We start from the raw sequence: 17116 nt of genomic DNA, 5'->3' as shown, positions 1-17116 counted from the left end.
TCCGGGAGGGGCGGGTCCCGCCGCGCGTTGCCATGGCGACGCGTCGGCTGGGCCCGCGGCCCGGTCCGGCCCGGGCGCCCCGGCCTCGCCGCACCCCCACGTCCCCGCCGCCGAGCCGGGCCGCAGCCGGGGCGGGGCGGGGAGAGCCGCGGCGGGCCGGGCCGGGCCGGGCCGGGAGCGCTTCCGCCGGCGGGAAGGCGGGCGGGCGGGCGGCGCGGCGGGCGCGGGCGGGCTTTCCGGGGCGGGGAGCTCCGCGCCGCCATGCCCGCCGCCCCGCTCGGCCCCGCCGCGCCGCCTGCCCGCCCCGGCGCGGCCGCCCGCGGGGCGCTGCGGGCCCGTTAGGCGCCGTCCCCCGCCCGCGGGGAGGAGGGCTTTCCGGGGCGGGGAGCCGCCGGTGCGGCGGAGGGCGCGGGCAGGGCTGCGGCGATGGCTGCCGCCTGGCCCTGGCTCCTGCTGTGGCTGGGGGCGGTCGCCCTCCGCGCCCACCCGGCCCCGCCGCGCATCCGGCTGCCGTTGCGGGGCGGCGCGGCCCTGCCGCCGGGTCCCCGGGCGCGCCGGGCGCCGGAGGAGGCCGAGCGGGGGGGCAGCTTCGTGGAGATGATCGACAACCTGCGGGGCAAGTCCGGGCAGGGCTACTACGTGGAGATGACGGTGGGCAGCCCCCCGCAGAAGGTAAGGGGGCCGCGGGGCCCGCTCCGGCCCCTCCGCGGCCCGGGGGTGCCGAGGCTCGGCTCTGCGGATGCCGCCGTGGCCGGGTTCCCCTTCCCCGTCGTTCTTCCCGTGCTCGGGGGCTGCTTTTTCTGCGGGCTTTCGGTGAAAGCTGGCTGCCGGCGCCCGCCGAAGGTGACTCCCCTCTCACCGGCTGTCACCGGGGCGCTCCGGGGGGGGCTGCGTGTGTTGCTCCGTGCCGTGCCTGTGGAGCGGGCCTGGCTCCATCCCTCCATCCCTCTCTCCCACCATCCATCCATCCCTCCCTCCCTCCATCCATCCAGAGCCAAAGGATGCCACCGGGCAGGAGCTGGCACGGTGTGTGGGTGGCGGGGCCGCGGCGTGGCCGCCTGCGAGAGCGCGGCTCGGCCGTGTGCCGGCCTGGCGCGGGCACACGCAGGCACGAAGGCAGCTCACGCCGAGCCGCGCTCGGCGCCTTCCTCCCCGCACAGCGGCTGCCGCCCGCCCGGCTCCAGAGCTCCCGCTGCACGGGAGCTCGGGGGGGAGGCGAGGGGCGACAGAGCCAGGGACGGCCTCGCTGGGAAGGGGGCCCGCGGGGCGGGCAGAGCGGGAGCCCCTGCGTCTGCTCCATCTTCTTGCCCGCGTCCCTCGTGTCCTGGGAGCTGCCCTGCCTGGCTCACGTGCGTGGCACCGTCTGCCTGGGGACGGGGTGGGCGTCGAGGGCCACGTGCCGGCCGCGCAGCCCAGGGCGGACCAGCTCGCTCCTCCCCTCTGTTTGTGGGAGAGATTGTTCCTGCCGCCGAATCCTTTCGCGCCCGTCCGCTCGTACCTGCCGCCATCAGCGGCGAGTCCGGCCCGCCGCGGTGAGGGGGCCAGCTCGGTGCTCGAGGGTCTGCGTTCCTTCCAGCGCAGGGCCGAGCCCCCGCGCGCCTCCTGCCCACCACGTAGGCTGGCGCTGCCGAAACACCCAGCTGGCTTTTCCCCTCGAGCCGGCTCCGGCCAGGGTGCCCAGCACGGCTCTGTGCCCGTGGCGGCAGAGCGCGGCGCAAGTGAGACGTGAACCGTGGACGGGGGGGTCATACCGGCGCCACAGACACCCCCGAGCGGTTTGGCGTTGTCCCCGTGTGCCTGGGATTTATTCTGTGCTCAGGCAGGGCGTGCTTAGGGGGAAAAAGGGAGGAGGTTATTTGTAAAATCCAGTTTTCAATGTGATTTCGTCATCTTTTGCCTGGGATCTGCCACGTGTCGCAGCCGCCAGATAATTTCCGTGCGAACCACCTGTTTCCAGGCACCCGTGCGCTTCTGAGCCAGTCACCCTTTTGGGCAGCATCTCCCGGCCTTGGCCTCCTTCCAAACGCGGGCGTGCTGCGTGTGCGCGCGCGCTGGAGCAAAATCCCTCCCGGCGTCGTAATGGCATTACAGGATTCCCGTGGAGGACCGTGCCCGCGCTTACGCGGGAGATCCGGGAGGGCGTTCACCCGGGGGTCCCTGCTGCACGGAGCGCCCACCAGCCTGGCAGGGGCTGCCCGGCCGCCGAGGGGTCGCGTGCGGGGCCCGGGGAGCGGCGGCTTCCCTCGCCCCCCCCCCGCCGCCAGCACAACGGCTGCTCTCGGCCGGGCGAGAGCTGAGTCCCGCCCTGCCGCCCGCGCGCTCTGCCTGCGGCGTCAGCTCCGCAGGTCTTGCTCCAGGGAAACCCATCTCCCCTGGGGACCCGGGGCTCGGTGACGATGGGCTGTGCGGAGGAGATGGCCCCCAAGGACCCGCCGCACTGGGAGCAGCAGAGGCTGCGGGTGCCGGGTTGCCAGGGGAAGGCCGGGCTGCACCAGCGGCGCTGAGCTGACCCAGCAGCCCTTGGCGTTCGCCCGAGGGGGATGTTGGAGGGGCAAAGCCGCTCGGGTCCTTGCCCGTGGCCTGAAACGTTCCTTCCCCTAGGCAAGAAGCCAGGCGGACGTGTGCCCTAGCGCGGGACGGGGCTGAGGGCAGGGTGGCGGGGCTGGGGGCTGGGGCAAGGGGGCACCGGGGACGTGCTGCCTGCGGCCAGCCCCCCGTCAGCGGGCCACGGAGAGAGCTCCGGCAGCTGTATCCCAGCGCCCCTGCGATTAGCACAAGCTCATTAGCCTCCTCCCTCTCCCCTCCACAGATTAAGGGCCGAAGCCCTGGCACGCTGCTGGCCGGGGCGGTGCTGGCGAAGCAGCCCCGGGCCGGAGCTCACCCCGCTGCCCAGCGCGGCTGGGAGCCCCGCGGAGCCCCGCTCCCACCCCAGCGCCCCCCTGCTCCGCTCCTCGCTAGGCAGAGGGGGCCGCGGGCAGGGTTCAGCTGGGGGCAGGATCCGGCTAGCCCGCTCCCGGCCCTGCCGGCGGGATGGTTGCCAAACCCTGCCCGCGAGCTGGTAATCCGGGGCTCAGGCGGGAACGACGCGGGAGCAGAGCTCAGCGCGTGGATGCCCGCCGAGCGGGGCCGGCTGTCCGCGGTGCCTCGGGTACCACCAGCCCCGCCGGCCGCTCGGCGAGCGAGTTCGGTTTCCTGGCACGGGCAGCCCGGGCGCCCTGTCTGGCCGCTGCTCCCTCCGGCCCCGCGACGCCCTGCCAGGCGCCTGCCCAGCCCTGCCCGCAGGTCCCGGCGCGGGGCGCGGGGCCGAGGCCGGGCTGTGCCGAGAGGAGCTCGCGCTGTGTTTACACGGGCCGTGTTTGCCTTTTGTGCAACACCCTGGCGCCGCGGGCCCCTGCTCCGCCGCCCTGTCCTCTCGCCAGGGCGCAGGGCCCTTCGTGCCCGGGGAGGGTGGGCCGAGCCCACCCCGGGAAGGACGCGGTACAGCGGCCACCGCGGGCCGGGCGCGGGGACAGGGAAAGCGTCGCTCGCCCGCGGTGCCAGACGGAGCTGGGTGGGCGGTCAGCAGCCTCCCTGTCTCTCTTCCCTCTCCAGCTGAATATCCTGGTGGACACCGGGAGCAGCAACTTCGCCGTGGGAGCTGCGCCTCACCCCTTCCTCCGGAGATACTACCAACGGCAGCTGTGAGTGTGCCGGGGAGGGGGACGCGGAGGAGTCTGTGCACAGCCAGCAGCAGCGGGGCAGGCACGCCTCTGCGCTCGCGGGTGCTCGGCCGCGCCGGCGGGTGCTTCTGCACCCGCTCCTCCTCCACGCCGGTCTGACTCGGGCTCCTTGACGCCCTTGCAGGTCCAGCACCTACCGCGACCTGCGGAAGGGCGTGTACGTGCCCTACACCCAGGGCAAGTGGGAGGGGGAACTGGGCACCGACCTCGTCACCATCCCCCACGGCCCCAACGTCACCGTCAGAGCCAACATCGCTGCCATCACCGAGTCGGACAAGTTCTTCATCAACGGCTCCAACTGGGAAGGGATCCTGGGGCTGGCGTACGCCGAGATCGCCCGGGTGAGTCCCGGCTCGCGGCCCACCGGGCCCCAGCTCTGCCTGGCCCTGCCGGCGGCCGCGGGCACCCTGTCCCAGCCGGGTTCGATCGCCTCCGCTCGGTCCCCTGGGGCCCAGCTCGCGGCCGTGCTGGCGACCTTGAGCCCCGCTCCAACAGCACGCGGAGCCGGGGGCACTGCGGTCCCGGCGAGGGCGGCTCCCCCGGGCACGGCGAGCCCCCGGAGAAGGGTTGGCACTGACACCTCCCTGCCCTGCCTCTGCTTTCTCCTCCCGCCAGCCCGACGACAGCCTGGAGCCCTTCTTTGACTCCCTGGTGAAGCAGACCCGGGTGCCCAACATCTTCTCCCTCCAGCTCTGCGGGGCGGGCTTCTCGCCCAACGAGACGGAGGCCGTGGCGTCGGTGGGGGGCAGCATGGTGAGTGCTCCGCAGGCAGCGGGCGGGCCGGGGCGGGGGGCTGCCCCCCGGCCGGAGTCGGTGGCGGCACCTTTCTGTCGCCGCTGCAGATCATCGGTGGCATCGACCGCTCGCTGTACGTGGGCGACATCTGGTACACGCCCATCCGGAAGGAGTGGTACTACGAGGTCATCATCGTCAAGCTGGAGGTCAACGGGCAGGACCTGAACATGGACTGCAAAGAGGTGAGGGGGCGGCGGGGGAGGCCGCCCCGCGGGGCACCGCTCTGCCGTCCGCCCTCGGCCTGAGGGGGAGCGGGGCTGGGGTCTTGCGCCCGGGTCACTCCTCCTCTCCTGCCCCCAGTACAACTACGACAAGAGTATCGTGGACAGCGGGACCACCAACCTCAGGCTGCCAAAGAAGGTGTTTGAGGCTGCGGTGAAATCCATCAAAACAGCTTCTTCGGTCAGTGAACCCCACCGCTCCCCCGCCGTGGGCGCGTGCCCGGGGCCGGCGCGGGGCTGCGGGCAGCACGGCTGCTCGTCGCCAGCCCGGGCGCCTCTGCTGCCTGCCCGGCGCGGCCCCGCTCACCGCCCCGTCCCCTCTGCCAGACGGAGAAGTTCCCGGACGGCTTCTGGCTGGGGGAGCAGCTGGTTTGCTGGCAGGTCGGCACCACCCCCTGGCACATCTTCCCAGTCCTGTCCCTCTACCTGATGGGGGAGGCCACCAACCAGTCCTTCCGCATCACCATCCTGCCCCAGGTGAGCTCGGCCCGGCCAGACCGTGCCCGGTGCCGAGCTGGAGAGCGGGCTGGAGCCGCTCCCACCGGCAGGACCGTGCTGGGTGGGTGGGCACAGCTGCCCGCCCCCGCGGAGCCCTGCCCCGTCCCCTGGCCCGACGGCGCCTCTCTTCCCGCAGCAATACCTGCGCCCGGTGGAGGACGTGGCCACCTCTCAGGACGACTGCTACAAGTTCGCCATCTCCCAGTCCTCCACGGGCACCGTCATGGGCGCCGTTATCATGGAGGGCTTCTACGTGGTCTTCGACCGTGCCCGCAAGCGCATCGGCTTTGCCGTCAGCGCCTGCCACGGTGAGGGCTGGGCCCGGAGGGCGGGAGGGGACGGGGGCGCGCGGCGGTGGCCAGAGCCCTGCCTCCTCCCGCCCGCAGTGCACGACGAGTTTCGCACGGCCGCGGTGGAGGGGCCCTACCTGCACTCCAACATGGAGGACTGCGGCTACAACATCCCGCAGACGGACGAGTCCACCCTGATGACCATCGCCTACGTCATGGCGGCCATCTGCGCCCTCTTCATGCTGCCCCTCTGCCTCATGGTGTTCCAGTGGCGCTGCTTCCACTGCCTGCGGCGGGACCACGACGACTTCGCCGACGACATATCCTTGCTGAAGTGACGGCGGAGCGCGGGGGCAGCGCCGGGGGCCGCAGGTGAGGCAGCAGGGCAGCGAGAGGTCGGTCCTTTCCCCGGGGGCCGGAGCGCGGAGGCACGGCAGCAGCGCGGGGAGCTCAGCCCCTCAGCCCAGGCCCTCCTGGCCCTGGGGGACTCGGCACCCGTCGGGGCCAGCGGGCCGGGAGCAGCCGTGGGAGCCCCCGGGCTGGGCTGCCTTCGCCTGGGACCTGCAGAAAGAGCGTGGTGGCTGGGGAGGGGGCTGAGGGCGCAGCAGCCCTGTCCCAGGGGCTGGGGGCAGCTTCTCTGCTCCGGCACCGGGACGGGCCGGGCGCTCCCAGGCCCTCCTGCCCAGCCCTGCCAGGCTTGACGGAGCCACGCTGGCAGCCGCCCCCCTCCTGCCTGTCCCCGTTCGCCCTCCATCCCCGTGCCGCTGCCCTTCCCGGCCAGCCCTGCCGGGAAGCTGCCAGCCCCGGCTCTCCGTGGCCGTGCCTTCCCGCCGCGGCTCCCTGCCCGGGACGCCGGCCGCAGCCAGGCTCCACAGCTCACGTCTCCGGAGCCTCCCGGCCCCAGCCCCGGGCTTTGTGGGGACAGCCACGCAGGGCCAGCCCGGGCAGGAGGAGCCGGGGCCAGGGCTTTCCCTCCCAGCCTCCTGCTCCCCCACGCACCGCTCGCCCCGACGTTTCGCGCGGCGTTGCCCCTGCCCTCCCCAGCTGCTGCCGCCAGCCCCGGGGCTCCCCGCGCGCCCCCTGCCCTCCCGGCTGCCTCGCGGGACAGGCAGGGGCAGGCGCTCATCTTCTCCTCGCGCCGCTTTCCTTTCGGGGGCGGGAAACCGCCTCGCCTGCCTGCCAGCATGGGCAGCGCCTGCCACGGGGAAGCGGGTGGCCGCTGCCCTCCCGCTCCGGGGGAAACGGCCTCCCCGCGTGGGGACGCGGGCGCTGGCCCCCGGGGGCTGCCCGGGGAGGGAAGGCAGGCGGCGGCGGCGCCCGCGGGCACTGCGCGGCCTGCTGCGCCCAGAACCATGTGCCGGGACAGAGCGAGGCGCCCAGCGCGGCGCCGGCCGCTCCCCAGCCCACCTGCCCGTTCGAAAGCCATAGCGGGGCCGGCGCCGGGCTCGGCCGCTCCCCGCCCGCAGCCCCCGCCCCGCCTCGCCGCCGGCGCGTCCCACGGCGCGGGGCACGGCGGCTGCTCTCCGCTCGCTCCACGAGGGCGCCGGGCCCTGCTCCCGCGGCGCGAGACACCCCGGCGGCTCGGGGACAGGCGGCGGCGGTGGGGACGGCGGCATTTATTATTTTTTAAACACATGGTTGTATTTATTTCCTTTTTTTTGTTGGTTTTTTTTGTTTTTATATATATATATAAAAAACGCGAGTCACTGGTAGTGCAGCTGCGCGGCATCGGAGCGTGTATATAGCAGGTCCCACGCCACCACACACGGGTGTACAAATAACAGTCGCTTCTCACCTGTACAATACATACATATAGCTATATTTTTAATTCTAGCGCTGAAAGCCACTGTTCCAGACCCAACATTAGGGGGTTCGGTCCTGTTTTGGTTTGGGGTTTTTTTTAAATATTTTGAGCCCTCTGCCCCGACGCGAGGCCAGGGCCGGCTCCGCAGCGGCGCGCGCGGGCGGGAGCGCTTTGTGGCTCGGGGTGGCCGAGCTGGGTTCAGCCGAGAGCGAGAGGACGTGGGGCACAGGAGGCACTTTCGTCCTCCTCGTGTTCCCACAGCAAAGGGAGGGTTTTCCTTTCCCGTCTGTACGGACAGCCCTCCCCTTCTCCTCGCCCACCGCAGCCCTGGAGCTCGCAGGCGGTTGGCAAGGCCGTGTTTCCCCGGCTTCTCTGCCTCCAGCTCGGACCGCAGAGCGGTTTCTTTCAAACACCGAGATTCGCGAATTAGAAGGCGACGCTGCTCCGCGAGCAAGAGCCCAGCCCCGCGCACGGGCGGGGACCGGAGCACCGCGGGTCCGCGGCGATCGCCGGGCGTGAGGCTCGTTACCGACAGCCGGCGGCTCAGCGGGGCCGTGGAGAAGCAGCGCGGGAGAGGCAGGCCGGCCCTCGCGCGGGCACCGCTGCGCCAGCCCATCGCGCCCCTGGGCTGTCCCGCTTCGCCGCTTGTGGGGAGCGCCCGGTTCCCCGGCCTCGCTCCCAACCCGCCAGCACCCAGCGAGCCCGCTCCGGGCGGCGAGGGCGACGCTCGGCAGCTGCAGAGCTCCCCACCTCGTGCCGGCTCCGAGCACCCCCCAGAGCCCCCACGGCCTTAAACCACGCCGGCGAGCGGGTGCGCGCGTGGGGAAAGGCTCGGCCCGCGGCCAGATTCCGGCGTGCTGCAGCTGACCAACGCCCAGGCGCCTCCAGCGGCGCCGAATCCGCGCCCCGGCCTGCAAATCGGGGCGGGGGGACAGTTCTACAGCCAGTGCAAGATCTGAAGTGGTGCCGAGCACCCCGTAATCCCGCCAAAATCCACGGAGAAAGGGTTGGCGCGTCAGCCCGTGCTTCGGGAGAGGGGAAAATAAAGGGCTGCAGGTTGGTTGTCCCGAGTTACAGCGGGGAACACCGGGCCGAGGCAGGAGGGGGGCGGGTTCCGTCGCTGTAGACTCCAGTACTCTGTAACCTATCGTCTGTGTAAGAGCAATGAATGTTAACACGGTAAATTATTCCTACATTAAAAAAAAGGCCACCAAAAACGCTCTTCAGCTGCAACCTGTCAATCACTAAGAGGGGAACCCCTGGGTGACGGACGCGGCAGGGGACCGGTGTGCGGGGGCACGGGGTGGCGAGGCGGCCCGCCACGGGGCGGGCGGGCGGCAAGCGTGGGGCTGCTGGGAGCGCCGGCCCCAGAGAAGGAGCTGCGGGAAGCACGCGGGCGGGGGCAGTTGCCGCAGCCACCGGCGCCCCAGCGAGCCGGCTCCGCTGCAGCGCTCGCGGGGAAGGCAGCCAGCAAGGCTGCGACGCAAGGAATGAGGAGCAGCACCAAGTCACTGCATAATATACACACTTTATTTATGAATTTGTATGTATACAGACTTTCTATACACACATTACCTATATAATAAAAATGTACATGTGTATACATGGTCGTATAAATATAGAGCTGTAGAAATCTTAGAACCGATCCTGTCTATTCACAGCAACTCCTCCCGTGGGACCGCGTTGTCCGTCATTTGAGGCTTGGACAAAAGGGGCAAGTGTCATTTGTGTTGGTTTGTGCCCAGAATTTGATGCACTGGAAGAGAGAGGAGGAGTCAGGAGCCGCTGGCACCGCCCAGAGGCGCTGCGAGCACGGCGTGGCATTGCTTTTCCAGAGCCAGCAGCGCTGGCGAGGGCGCTCCTGTTATGGGACGGTGCCTTGGGCTCCTTAGGGACAGCCTCTGTCAAAGGGCCGCCACGCGGAGGGAGCCCTCTGCCACCATACGGGCTGTTCCGCTCCCTCGGCAGCGGCTGGAGGCCCCAGGGCCGCTGGGACGAGGGGTCTGCCTACACGGGCGAAGCGCTGCCAGCACTGCGGGATGGGAAAGTCTCCTCCTCCTCCTCCTCCTCCTCCTCCTCCCGAGAGCTCCTGCGCACAGCCCCACACTGCCCAGACACCCAGGCGACGGCGGCAGCTCTCTCCCTCGCCCTGTATCCTACATCCTTCCAGCCTGTCCTGCTCCCGGCAGGCAAAAGGCCGGGACCTAACCCTCACAGCCACGAGCAGGGGCTCGGGGGCAGGAATCGGGACAGCCCGTACCTCAAGCCACCACCAAACGGCCACTCGGGGTGGCCCAGCTGAGAGCACGGGAAGAGGGGGCACGACAGGACGCGGGGAAGTTGGTTATTGATCACACCCTTCTCCTGGCAAGGCCTCCGGACAACAGGGCACTCGCTACAGGGGCCCAGAGCCCCTGGCAGGGAAGCGGCGCCGGGACCCGCCGCGAGGCTCCCAGGAGCAGCGGGGAAGGAAGCACACTCACCTCCTTGTGCAGCACGTGCGAGCAGGCCATGGGGTGCAGGTCGCCCGGCTGCACCAGCTTCTGGCACATGAGACACAGCTTACAGGCAGCCGGGCTCTGGGACGAGCGGCGAGGAGACAGGCACAGGAGTCAGACACCCGCGCTCAGACCCGGTATTGCACACCCCAGCTGCTCCCTCCCGCCAGGGGCCACAGCTCGCCCGACGCCCTCCCTCCGCCCGCAGCCACCGCACGACGTGGGAGGCCCCGACACCCCTCCTGCGGCCGTTGCCCTCCTCCCCAGCGTGAGGCACAAAGGATCCCTGCCCCTGCCCCTTCCCTGCTCCCTCAGCAGCCCGAGCAGCTGCGGGAGGAGGGAGGTCCCAGCTTGGCCGGCTCATCCTTTCGGCCACCTCTCAGAAGGGCTCCCCCCCCCGCCCCGCGGCTCCCTCCGCCTTCCCGGGGTGGCGAAGCGCTCGAGGCGAGCCCCGAAGCCTTACGTGTGACGCCGTGCCGGGGTAAGCCACCTGGGCCGGGGGCAGGAACATGGGCGTGCTGATCTGCGGCAGCGGAGCGGAGAACAGGGGGGCCCTGATTCGGCCGAGAGGCTGCGGCGAGGCAAATGAGGCGCGTCAGAGCGCCCAGGAGGGCCGGCCGGCCGAGCCACCCCGCGTCCCCCCGCGGGACACACCTCGCGGGCCGGGGGAGCGCGGGGGGCGCGGGCCGGGCTCCGTGCGGTCCCGGCAGCCGGCCCTGCGCGGCTCAGCCTGCAGGGAACCAGGCGCCGCTTCTCCCAGCAGCCCCCCGCCAGCCGCCCGCCGCTCTCCCACCTGAGCCCCGGCCGCCGCCCGCTCCTGCTGCTCCGCCACCTTGGCCGCCACCAGCTGGTTCAGCTCCTCCATGGTCAGCCCCGCCATGGTCCTCCGCGCGGTCTTGATCTGCTGCAGTATGTTGGTGAGCTGGGCCCTGCGTGGACAGCAGCCTGCTGAGAGCCCCCGGCCACCGCCGGCCCGCCGAGCGGCCCCCACGGCCGGGGACCCTCCGTCGCCCCGGCCCCGGGGGAAGCCCAGCCAAGGAGCGTGTGCTCTCAGCCGCCTGCCCTCGCAGCGGGGCGAGTCGCACGCTGTCCGAGCTCCTCTCCCCAAAACGCTGGGGAAAGGGTGGGGGTAAGCCCAGCCGGAGCGCGCGGCGGCGCCCCCCCTGCCGCGCAGCCCCCTGGGGGCTGGCGGACTCCCCTGGGGCGGCGCTGCGCGGGGGGCGCCCTCGGCTGCGCCGGGGTAGCGCTGCCGCCCTTCGGCTCCGAACAACGCTGACCGAGAGCACCCGGCCTTTGCTCCGCGCCCCCGGGCTGCCCTCGTGCCGCCTCCGGACCCCGCCAGCGCCAGGAGGAGCTCGGCCTCCCCCAGCCCAGCTCACGGCCCGCGCGCGAGCCTTCGCCCTCCGGGGAGGCCGACGCGAGACGCTCACTTGTTGCACTGGGGAAACCGAGTCAACAGCTTCTCCAGCAGCTTCTCCAGCTTGTCGGCCGGCTGCAGCCTGTGGAACTCGGGGGCGACGGCGACTCCCCCCAGGCCGGGCGGCGGAGGGATGGAGGCGGCGGGAGCCACGTGAGGGCTGTGCGTGCCCATCAGCGATGCCACGACCGGGCTGTTTCTGCCCTGGGAGGCGGGCAGCGGCGGGGAAGGCTGGTTGGGCCTGGAGATGGCAGGGTTCAGGAGAGGAAAGGAGAGGGCCCGAGGGTCGGCGCTGGGCATGACCATGGGGACGGGAACCGGTCCGATGGGGAACGGGAGCCTGGGAGCAAGGGATGGGTTGGGCTGGAATGCCGTCAGCATGAAATCTGTCTGAGGAAGAAAAGCAGGGGGGGAAGAAAAGGCTGGTTAGAATAAGCCCACCTGAAGGCAGAGCCGCGCACCTTCCTCCCCAGCCCGGCAGGAGGCGGGCTGAACCGCGGGCGCTGGCGGCTACACCCCTCGCGGCAAGGGAGACCCCTGCCCTTCTCCCCTCCCCGCAGGGAGACGCACGGGGGACAAGCCCAGGGCTCCAGAGAAGGCGGGTACTGCCCCGCAGCCTCCCGGGGCGCACGCAGCGCAGGCGGTGCCAGCGCGGGGCAGCGGGCAGGCCGCGCCCAGAGCCTCGCCGCACGCCCCCCGCGGCAGGGGCGGCCCCGCGGGGCTGGAGAGGCACTCACTTCCGAGGGCGGGGGCGGCAGCGTCGGCGTCGGGATCTGCGGGAGGCTGCTCAGCTTCGTGCCGTTCCGCACCATCTGAATGTGGTCGTTGAACTGATCCTGGCGGCGGGGAAGGAGAACGGACGCGTCGGGCAAAGCCTCGGCCCGAGGCAGAGGCGGGCCTGCCACCGGCGGGTCCCCCGGCCTGGGCAGAGCGGCCCCGGCCCCGGCACGGCCGCGGGACCTAAAGCGGCCGCCGTTTGGGCTCGCCGGGAGCCGCTCGGCAGGCACTTACTCGGACGCTTTCCTTGGTCATTCGTATCCTGTTCAGCCTCAGCTCCCACTCCTGCTTCGGCCTCATCGTCTCCAGCGTGGGCGGCGCGGACCTGCAAGCACAGCTAACCTTTCCCACTTGCAACCGTGCTCTCGCCACCGGCGGCAAAGCGGGCGCAAGGACCGCCCTGCGCCCCCCCGCCCGCCCCCGCCAGCTCACACCAGGCGAGGAGCCCCGCCGGGGGGGAGCGCGGGGTGCCACCGGGGCGCTCGGCCCAGCGCACGGCAACGGGGAGCAAGCGCAGCCCCGCGCACCCTGGCTCGGCGGCGGCGCTGCGTCCCGTTGCTGTGGTCAGAGCGGGAAACCTCGAGGCCCTTCAGCCCAGCCGCCGGCGCATGCAGGGGAGGAGCAGAGGGGCCCGCAGGGACGCTGGAGCTGCCTGCCATCCGGGAGCCGACGCGGACTTACTTGAGGTAGGTGAGGTGCAGCTCTGCTTCTTTCTCTGCTTCTTCCAGCTTCAACACCAGCAGCTCCTTGCGGCTCTCCAGGGACAGGATCTAGCAGAGGGAGGAGCAGTTTTTGTAAGCCCTGGTCTCTGGCTGCCAGACCGCCATCTCCGAGCCGAGCGGCACGCCAAGGGCGCCGGGGCACCGCTCCCAACTGCCTGCTCCCCGGCTAACCTCTGCCTTCCAGGCCCGTTCTGTCTCCTCCAGAATGTTCCTGTTGATTTCGTTGTGCTGGTTCTTCAGCTTATCCAGCTCCATCTCCCACAGCTGCCTGCGGACGGGAACAGAACCGCTCGGCTTAGGCTCGGGCACCGGCCTGGCGCGGCACAGGAGAGCTGGCGAAGCCCCCCAGACCCCGCGGATCCTGGCAGCTCTGCGCGGGTGGAACCGCGGACGACCGACACCAGGCACTGTGCCAGAGCCCGCCGGGCACGAGGAGGAGAGGGGACCAGTCAGCCCAGCGCCAGGGAAGGGTGCGCAGGCCTGGGCCAGGAAGGCAGCGCCCACAAGTCGGCCGCTGCCATCCTGGAGGAGGCTGAAGCCGGCGCGGGCCGCCTGCGTACGCGAGCGCCCACGCCTGGACCTGGCGCCCCTCTGCCCAGCGTGAAAACACCCCAGCGCGCCCGAGCTAGAGCAGCTGCGGGGAGCAGGGGGGAGCGGCTCTGCCCGCATTTGGGGCAGCCGAGGTGCACACGGAGGCGGCAGCGAGGAGCTGAGTCAACCCGCCGAGCACCAACCCGAATCTTACGGGACCGTCGCGTCACAGGCACGTAGGAGCCCCCTTGACCAAAACCGGGAGCAAAGAGGATTGAACCCAGAGGCCGGGGGCACCGGCCCGAAGAGGAGGCGAGACCCTCGGAGCGCGTTACGGGCCAGCTCTGCCCGAGCGCTCCCTGCGGCCCGGCCCACCCCCCACCCGGGGCAGGAGCGCTGGGAGGCAACGGGTACAGGCAGCGCTAACCCGGGCACAGCGGCGCGCCCGCCTTACTTTTCGTCGGACTGCTCGGCGATCAGAGAGGCGATCTTGTTCTCCTTCTCCTCCTGCTCCTTCAGCAGCCTGCACGGGAGGACAGGGACAGACCGGGTCACCCACGGCGGCGGCGGCACCGCCCCGGGTCCCGGCTGCGAGCCACGACCGGCCCAGCGGCACACCCGGCGTAGCCGCGCTCTGCGCTGCGCCGCTCCGCGCGCGTTCGGAAGCGACCGCCGACGTCCTGCGGAGGAAACCCGGCGCTGCGCCACGCTGCGGCATGGGGGCCATGCCACGCCGCCCACCCGGGCTTTGCGGCCCATCGCGCGGCGGGGGGGAACGGGCCGAGCGCTCGCACCACCGCGAAGGAGCTTCACCCAAAACCACCCCCGAGTCCGCGGGATGAAAAACCCCCAGGGCTCTGCGACGGGCCGGCTCCGTGAGGCGCCACCCGAAGGCACCCTTCCGAAGCACCCCCCGCGCCCCACGAGACCCTCGGCGCGGGGCGAGCCCAGCAGCCCAGCCCGCCGGCAGCAGCCGGGCTCCCGAACCCGCCGAAACGGGGAGCCGAGGAGAACGACCGGGAAAGGGCCACCGGCCCCCACCCGCTGCCGCGGAGCGGGCCCCCTGCGGCGGGAAGGCCCAGCGTGCCGACAGAAGGCAGCACGCCGGGCTGAGCCGCCGGCCCCCCGGCCCAGCGCCCCCCGGGCGGCAGGCCGAGCAGCCGCCCCCTGCCCCAAGGCCCATCTCGGGCCCTCCCGGCACCCAGAGGGGCTCCCTCTGCGCAGGCCTGTCCTGACCCGCTCGCCGAAATGCTCGCTGCTCCCCAAACGCGTGGAGCGACCCTCTTGTGCTTAACCAGGCAGCGCCACCACCCCCCCGAACAAACGCTCCCTTTGCCGTCCTCGCACCTTCTGCCTTTCTCGCAGAGCTTCTCAATTTCTGCCTTCAGATCCTGCTCTTTCTGCAAGAACTCCTTCTTCTCCTTCTCCATCTTCTTCTTCGTCTCTTCTCGCTTGATCGTAACGTCTTGAATGGCTTTCAGGATCTCCTGGAGCGAAACAAGCGCCGCCCCAATGAAGGGCACGAGTCCCAAGTAACGGCTTTGGTTTTAAATCCACTATCGGTTTAGATTAATTGAAGAGAGGTTACGAGATCACACACGCCACCGCAACCTCTCCCGTCGGCAGATCCAGACGGGACACCCAGCGGTTAGCGGGAGGAAACCCAGCAGACGGGGCTCTCTCCTGCCTCTTTACAAGGCTTTCACAGGACAGCGAGTTCTGCTCTGGCTCGGATCGGGCCGACGGGCCACTCGCGGTCCCTCTTCTCTCAACCTGAGCTACCCCCGGGCCAGCTGCGCACCCTTCCTTCCGCCTAGCCATCCCCGAGGAGCCGCCCCAGAGATCCCGATCATCCCACGGAGCTAACTCCGCTCACTCTGCCCCAGCCTCCATCTGGGAACGGCGCTGGGCTGGCGGGAGAGGCTGCCAGACCCCCGGCAGGAGCGGCCGTGCGCGCAGGGCGCCGCGTGAGGAGCTCGTTCCGAACCGCTCAGCACCCCGACCCGGGCAGGGGCCAGCCCTGGGCGCTGCAGAGCAGCGAGGGGAACGGCCGCGTGGCCCGTCCCTGCCGCCCCTCCCCGCCGGCTGCGCTCTGCCCCAGGCCAAAGCCGCCCCTGGCCCGCGCCGACGGGCAGGTTAAACGACAAGAGCCCTTCCCCAAATACCTGGTGGTTCTTCATCTCCTCTTCCCTCCGCTGCTGGAGCTGCTTCAGCTGCACCTGCAGCTGGTTCTCCACTTGCCTCTGCTTGTCCAGCACCTCCTGGTAACGCTCCTTCAACAAGGCCCTCTCGGACATCATCTTGTCCTGCAGCGGGGAGCGCAAGTTTAGGGAGAGCCTGCCCCCTCCCCCACGCGAAGGGGAGCCCGGGCAGCGGCAGGGAAGCTCGGCCGGGCAGAAGGGCAGCCCAGGAACGCCAAGGCTGGCGTTTGAGCGAGCCAAAAACGCCCTGGGGAAGAGCAGCTCCTGGGAAGCCACGGCGAGGGAGCGCGAGGCCCGGCCGGGACACGACCGCAGCCGTCGATACCCACCAAGTTCTTCTCGATGTCCTGATCCGTGTTCACGTCCATGTCGGCCGTCTTGAAGTCGGTCTGAGAAGGGACGTCGTCGCCGTGAGACACGACCCCCCCCCCCCCCCCCCCCCGACCCCTGCAGCTTCGCTGACACTGCCCGGGCCCGCATCACCGCCCGGTCCCGGAGCAGCACCGGCAGCGTGACCCGCACCACCTCCAGCCCGGCCGCCCCCAACCAACCCCCGGGCCACCCTTTGCCGGGGAGATCAGGGCCGCGCCTCCGGTCCCCGGCAAGGCGGCCGGCACGGCCACGCTTCCCCAGCCCGCCTCGGTGCCGCCGCGCCCCCCCCCGCCCGCCCCGAAAGCCCCCCGGTTCAGAGACGCCCTTTCGGGCAGCCTCGCTCCGCACACCGCGGGACCCCAGGGCCCCCGGCCGCCTCCCACCGCGGCAGGGCCCGCCCCAAGCCCCGGCACCGCCCCCCCCCCGCCGCCCGCCCCCCGGCCCGACGGACACCCACCTGCACCGCGATGTTCTGCGAGGGCCTGGCGGGGGCCGCCTCCGCCTCGGGCTCCTCGGCCGCCCCGCCGCTCGGCGCCCCGGCCTCCACACCGCCGGGCCCGGGCTCCCCCTCGCCGCCCGCCGCCGCCGGGGCCTGGCCGGGGGCGGCGGCGGGGCCGCAGGGGGCGGCGGCGGGCTCCGCCTCTCCGCCGGGGCTCTCCGGCGCCGCCTCGCTGGGGCCCTCCGGGGCGGAGAGAGCGCTCCCGCTGGGCGAAACAAACAGGTCGGTCCCCCGCCTCCGCCCGCCCCGCCCCGCGCCCGGCCCAGGCCGCGGCCCCGGCCCGCCGGGCCTACCTACCTGCCGGGCGGCGCGGCGGGGCCGGGCTCGCAGAGGCGCGGCGGGGCCGGAGCGGCGGCGGGGCCGTCGGCCTGCGCCTGCTCCAGCGCCATGGGGGTGGCTGCGGGGCTGGGGCAGGGCCCGGGCCCGGCGGGGCGCGGCGCGGAGCGGCCCGGAGCCGAGCGGAGCGGAGCGGAGCGGAGCGGCACGGCCCGCGCCCCCCCGCCGCCCCGCCCCTTCCGGCGCGCACCGACGGCGGCGGCGCAGAGCGGCGCGGCCCGCACGCGGGCGCCGCCCTGGCGGCGGGGAGGCCGCGCCGCCGCCGGGGCGGATGTGACGTCGCTGTCAGCGGCCGCGGGCATCCGGCAGCGGCGGCGGCCCATGCCCGGTGAGCGCCCGGTGGGGCCCGGGGAGCGGGCGGGCGGGCGGGCGGGCGGGGGGGCCGGGCCGGGCCGGGCGGGACGGGACGAGGAGGCGGCGGCCCCGCGTCCCCGCG

At 72.0% G+C, this 17116-nt stretch overlaps 2 protein-coding genes across 2 annotated transcripts; one reads left to right on the top strand and one right to left on the bottom strand.

The window, feature by feature from the left end:
- The first annotated feature begins 426 nt into the window (after positions 1-426).
- Positions 427-5861, top strand: BACE1 (beta-secretase 1). Its single transcript, XM_086476821.1, has 9 exons — positions 427-672; positions 3592-3680; positions 3844-4060; positions 4335-4472; positions 4562-4696; positions 4815-4916; positions 5063-5212; positions 5370-5541; positions 5620-5861. The coding sequence occupies exons 1-9, from the start codon at positions 427-429 to the stop codon at positions 5859-5861; spliced, it is 1491 nt and encodes a 496-aa protein (XP_086332947.1).
- Positions 5862-8835: 2974 nt separating this feature from the next.
- On the bottom strand, positions 8836-16733 carry RNF214 (ring finger protein 214). The gene is made up of 15 exons (XM_086476841.1): positions 16642-16733; positions 16303-16549; positions 15803-15862; positions 15438-15578; positions 14620-14759; positions 13727-13795; positions 12913-13009; positions 12701-12789; positions 12254-12356; positions 11980-12078; positions 11256-11632; positions 10619-10754; positions 10289-10396; positions 9811-9906; positions 8836-9083 (listed from the first exon to the last, which is right to left on the bottom strand). Exons 1-15 carry the CDS (start codon positions 16731-16733, stop codon positions 9018-9020), a joined length of 1920 nt encoding a protein of 639 aa, XP_086332967.1. The 3' UTR covers positions 8836-9017.
- Positions 16734-17116: the final 383 nt, after the last annotated feature.

The sequence above is a fragment of the Leptosomus discolor genome, chromosome 22, assembly GCF_034619465.1.
Source record: "Leptosomus discolor isolate bLepDis1 chromosome 22, bLepDis1.hap2, whole genome shotgun sequence".
Lineage (NCBI taxonomy): Eukaryota > Metazoa > Chordata > Aves > Leptosomiformes > Leptosomidae > Leptosomus > Leptosomus discolor.
The sequence above is the reverse complement of the archived record's forward strand: the minus strand, read 5'-3'. Positions and strand labels throughout refer to the sequence as shown.